Source organism: Chinchilla lanigera, unplaced genomic scaffold (assembly GCF_000276665.1).
Source record: "Chinchilla lanigera isolate Chin_1 unplaced genomic scaffold, ChiLan1.0 scaffold00028, whole genome shotgun sequence".
Lineage (NCBI taxonomy): Eukaryota > Metazoa > Chordata > Mammalia > Rodentia > Chinchillidae > Chinchilla > Chinchilla lanigera.
In genome coordinates this window covers 7,179,937-7,184,771 of record NW_004955429.1, presented here as the reverse complement: position 1 = coordinate 7,184,771, position 4,835 = coordinate 7,179,937, and the positions used below count along the sequence as shown (strand labels likewise).

General features: G+C 41.6%; 1 protein-coding gene across 1 annotated transcript in view; it reads right to left on the bottom strand.

Moving 5' to 3' along the window:
• Skida1 (SKI/DACH domain containing 1) overlaps positions 1-3,538 on the bottom strand; it is a 6,076-nt gene extending 2,538 nt beyond the window's left edge. Inside the window, exon 1 of the mRNA XM_013515352.1 lies at positions 7-3,538. Coding sequence (XP_013370806.1) covers positions 7-342 — 336 coding nt within the window. The 5' untranslated portion in view covers positions 343-3,538. The remainder of the gene's footprint in view (positions 1-6) is intronic.
• Between the last annotated feature and the right edge of the window lie 1,297 nt (positions 3,539-4,835).

Here is a 4,835-nt window from a genome sequence, read left to right as displayed (position 1 = left end):
GGTGGCCAGGGCCCGGCCGAGCCTCCTGCGCTTGGTCTTGAGCACGCGCTCGGTCTTGCAGGAGGTGTAGAGCGCTTCCACGTCTTCCCGGGAGATGAGCGTGCATTTGGCGGCGTGGAAGGCGATGCTGTTGATGGCCTTGAGTTTCCGCAACTCCTCCAGATCGCAGTGGTGCTTTTTCACTTTCAGATGATCCATGCGCTTGTGCACGGTCGTCCTCGGGATGTTTTTCAGCAGATCTGTGAAGACTTGGGAGAGGGCAAACATTTGCTTGCCTTTAATGATGAGGTAGCCGAGCCTCACGCCATCCACCTCTTCAAAACCTGACTTCAGGTCTCCCATCTCGGGCACTAAAGGATCCCCACCATTTGCAGGAAATATATACGTGACGCATACATACACATGGATGTATGTTAATCCTCCGCCAGATGCTGCGTGTGTCTCAAGGCATCCTGCTAATAAAATAACAAAGACTGTTATTCCCGGAGAAGGGAGTGCCAAACTCTAGGCGAAATTATGGACGGGGGGGAGGAAAAACCCCATGAAATTACACTGACTTGATTCTTGCTTTTTTTTTGGTTTTCGTTTTTTTCAAAAAGAGGGAAAAAACCATCCGGTTTCTGATCTGCCAGTGTGTGTGTTGGTCTGAGTCCTCGCTGCAGATCAGTACCTGGGCCCCTCTATTTCTTCCTTCTCCATTGGAGCACTGTGATAATGGAATGTGAAGGCAGAAAGAGAAAAGAAATGCAGCTGCTATTCCCGCCGCTGCTTTAGCTACAAATAAAATGACAGAGTGAAGCGAGCTCGTCCGGAGACACCTTCATCAATTAATTCCCCTAAAGCCAACGCTGATTGGACACTCCTGACAGGTGATGCAATAAAAATTGATATTCCACCCCTTCCCCCCAAAATCTCCTACTAATTAGCATACCCTTATACTGCCACCTCCCCTCCCAAAGTAAATAATACAGTCGGTATATAAATCTTTCCATTAAACTATCGGAGCTCAGAAACAGCCTGACTCACAGACTTCAGGAGAAGCAGTGTGTGCACGCTTAAAAAAAAAAAAAAAAAAAAAAAAAGCCACCGTATATTCCCCTTTAAAGAAATATTGCCTATTTTTGCATTATTTGCATTCTACTGATAACAGCTATTATCGTTTCATAGAAAAGCATTTTAAAAACATTATCAAGCACAGATAGAAAGACCCCACCCCCCTTTTCCTTTGGAAAATGGAGCTTAAGCGAAAAATGTGCAGAATAGCCTGGTATTTCCCTTATGGAAGCGGGGAAGGATACTGCAGCTCCAAAGTTAAACCGCGCCGTGAACCACCCCAGTAGACTTACGTTTGGAATTTCTCTCGATTTTCCTTTTTTCCCCCCTGAAATGCCTTTTTTACAACCAGAAACAAAGTTACGTATTTGACCAAGGAAGCAGTTCAAGGCTCCAGCTCCGAAACACTAACAATTCTACTGGATTTCGGTCCTCTGCTGGGGGGTGGGGTGGGGAGGAGGTAGTTTCGCGTCAGACCCATAACAAAGCATAGATAAGCCAGAAATGTGTACACTTTTCACGATTAACCGGGCTGTTTGGAGGCGGGATTGTCCTAGAGCCCCCAGCACAGCCTATGCCAGGGTCCTGTTCACGACAGATCAGAATTCCAGGGAGCAGATTGCTTCCTTGTGCAGCAAAGAAAAGAAAATGTAAAATGCCCAAGGTGCTTCCAGAGGTTTTACGTAGTAGTAACGATGAAAAGAAAGTGCTGATGTATAATGCAGACTATTTCAGTGGTCTGGGATGCTTGAATTGGTAGTTTAGGTGAACCTTCCACAACTCTCATTTTTTTTCGCCCATGAAAACCAAGTATCTGCTTTCACAAAATCACTTTGGATGAATATCAGTATGGTTTAACCTTTTCTTAGTCAAATTGAAGCACAGTTTGCTGTCATTTTCAAGGCTATCCAAAATATTGCCAAAGGAGAGCAAGAGTCTTCCTACTTGTATTACAAGGGTCCCAAGGCGCTTTGTTGGCTGCTTTGCAGAATTCGGCAAAACCTTCTTAACTGTTCGGTGTTTGCAACTACAGCATAAATGCAACCCAGGCATTTATATGTTTCCTTCTTCCTCCAAAAATAGACACATCCGTGTGGTTAAAGAATAAACGGATATTTCTGAGCCTTCAAGGAAAAAAAAGTGTACAATAATTTCTTTCTTCAAGTTCAAAAGTTCTACTTTCCCCTGTTCTGGTCTGACTAGCAGGTATTCCCCCCGCCCAAAAAAAAAAGATTCAGACATACAAAAACGTATTGCTTGACAAGATGAAATCTCTTGGCCATAGTTCCCCACCCACCCTCATCTCCCTTGTAATTTCCCCGGAATTTTGAAGAGAATTGGGAATTTCAAGAAGTACATCCGGAAATTAAGGAAGTCTATTTAAGAGAGTCTGTAACTCAGGAGGTTGGGATTTGAAAAGTCAGCCCTGGACTACTGTTGCACTCAGCACAGATGTAATCGCCGCTTTTCAACTTAATCAATGTGTGTACAAACCTCGATGTCTAGTTCTTGCCTTTGAAATCTAAGGCAAGCATTTCCATCCAAGAAATCAGAGCTACAGCAAATTACATTTTTGTCCCTTGAATGAGAGAAGGATCATAGAATGGATCTCGTGATATTTCAGGCTTTAAACGTAACCGAGAGGCAGCGATGAACAATGCCTCGTCACAGCTAATACCATCCACCGAGTTGCCTTTCTTTTGCATCTGGATCTATCACACGGCGTTTTTCTCTTTCACTTTCACAGGAGGCAAAATGCACAAGGTTTAAGCAGAAAACAAAGTTTCCAGGAAAAGCAGATGCTGGTGTTTGTTTTTAAAAGTAGAATGACCAGAGTCTTTCCATTGCCAGTAACAATAATGCCGTTTTAAAATTCCTCCTGATGCACTTATATACTGCTAGCCCTCTCCTCCCACCCTACCCCCGCCCATTCCCCTCCTCCAGCTTTAAGATTTAGACCAGAGAGTCAAACAGCCAAGAAATAGTAAACTCAAAAAAAGCCTTTGAGAAGACATTACAAAAGATTGGCTAGAGCCTCCTTTTTTTGGAGGGGGGGTAGTTTTAGTTGTTCTTGATTCCTGTTTGGATTTACACGCGCGCGCGCGCACACATACACACACACACACACACACACACACACACACACACACACGCCCCACATTCCTCTTCCTTCAGCACATAGCAACATGATTTAGTGACCATTTCAAATTTACCTTCTTTTTGCTCTTTCTCTTTCCATCCTTGAAATACTATATAGATGGTTTTGAAAACTAGTAGGATATGAAGTATTAAAGAAAAACTAAATGTATAATCTGATCTTTTGGGTCAATTAGAGAAAAATAAGAGCCAAGGGATTTAGGAAATGTGTCTATATATTACTATTTATGCAGTGTCTCTGTATGTGTACCCAGACACCTTTATTTTTATACATTTTTAATACACCTATTACATATCTTTCTTCTTGTCTAATACATTCTTTTGTTCCTTTAACTTCCCCATCATTGTGTATGTGTGTGAGTGTGTGCGTGTGTATGTGTGTGTGTGCGTGCCCCAGCACCAGTGCTGAAGCCTTAACATACGCACACATACACACTCACAGAGTGTGACAGACAGCTTTCTTGTGGCCATCAGCACACGTTGCATATCCGGGGTCTTCTCCAGGCACATTGGGGGTCGATCCCGATAAAAAGATCTAGCAGAGGCCCCTGAGCGCTCACACATGAAAGGCAGGGGACTTTAAGATGGATTTGCATGCACACCGGGGATTTCGATCAATAGCTACCAACATTTATGGCTTAGATTATTAATGCGAAAGCTGGCCAAAAGAATGGGGATGAAAAATTAAAGGTGTCTGTTATCAATTATGCTTAAAGTTATGCAATAATTTACTTACTTTGCCTGGATGTGCAGATCCAGATGCATAAAGTACTATTCTTCAAAAGCCAGGGGGTTCTTTGATAAATTTGTTGACCATGTCAGCTGCCTCTACAATCAAAGATGAACCCAATTCAGATGATGGACTGTATTCAGATTCTTTTTTAAGAAAGGATACATCAACTTCTATGCTTCTCAAATATGTGGATGGCAATGCCCAGATTAACATGTATATAGCCATCTCTGTGAATTCAGGGAATTACTGTGAATTTAGGCATAGATATGCTATGCATTGAGTTTGTTAATTAAATGTGATCATTTACTCAGTGAGAAATGCATACTCTATGAGTTATTGTAAAAAGCATTTTAGCTTTGAAAACAAAGCTGCTTGCTAAAGGAAAATGCTCTGTAGCAAATACAAATTGAAATATATTCTTAATGTCCACTTCTGCATTTATTGTAAAAAATCAGCACTTTCTGGTTTTTAAAGTGATGGGCTATGAAGATTTGAACATGTTTGTCTTATCCCATATGAATGTGCTAAATTTACCTTCAGATGCTCTATTTTGATTTATTTTCACTGTATTTTATGTTTAAATACCATAGCAATTCAGTCTGACCTCTTTCCTCTGGAGCGAAGTAATGCGCACGGCATTTACAGTCTTTTAAATGGTTAGCTTGGAAATGCAATAGCAATTTGCAGGAGTAGTTTACTAATGGGGAAAGTTCTTTTGAAAACCTGAAGGAAAACCTAAGAGTACTTTTGCGTTTCTACACTACAACTGTCATATAATTAAAGTATTGAAGAGCATTAAAATAATCCTTTCCCTTCCAAGCTCTACATACATAATTTAAATGAGGATCAAGCCCCCACCAGCACCACCAACCACCTAACTTTACCATAGACA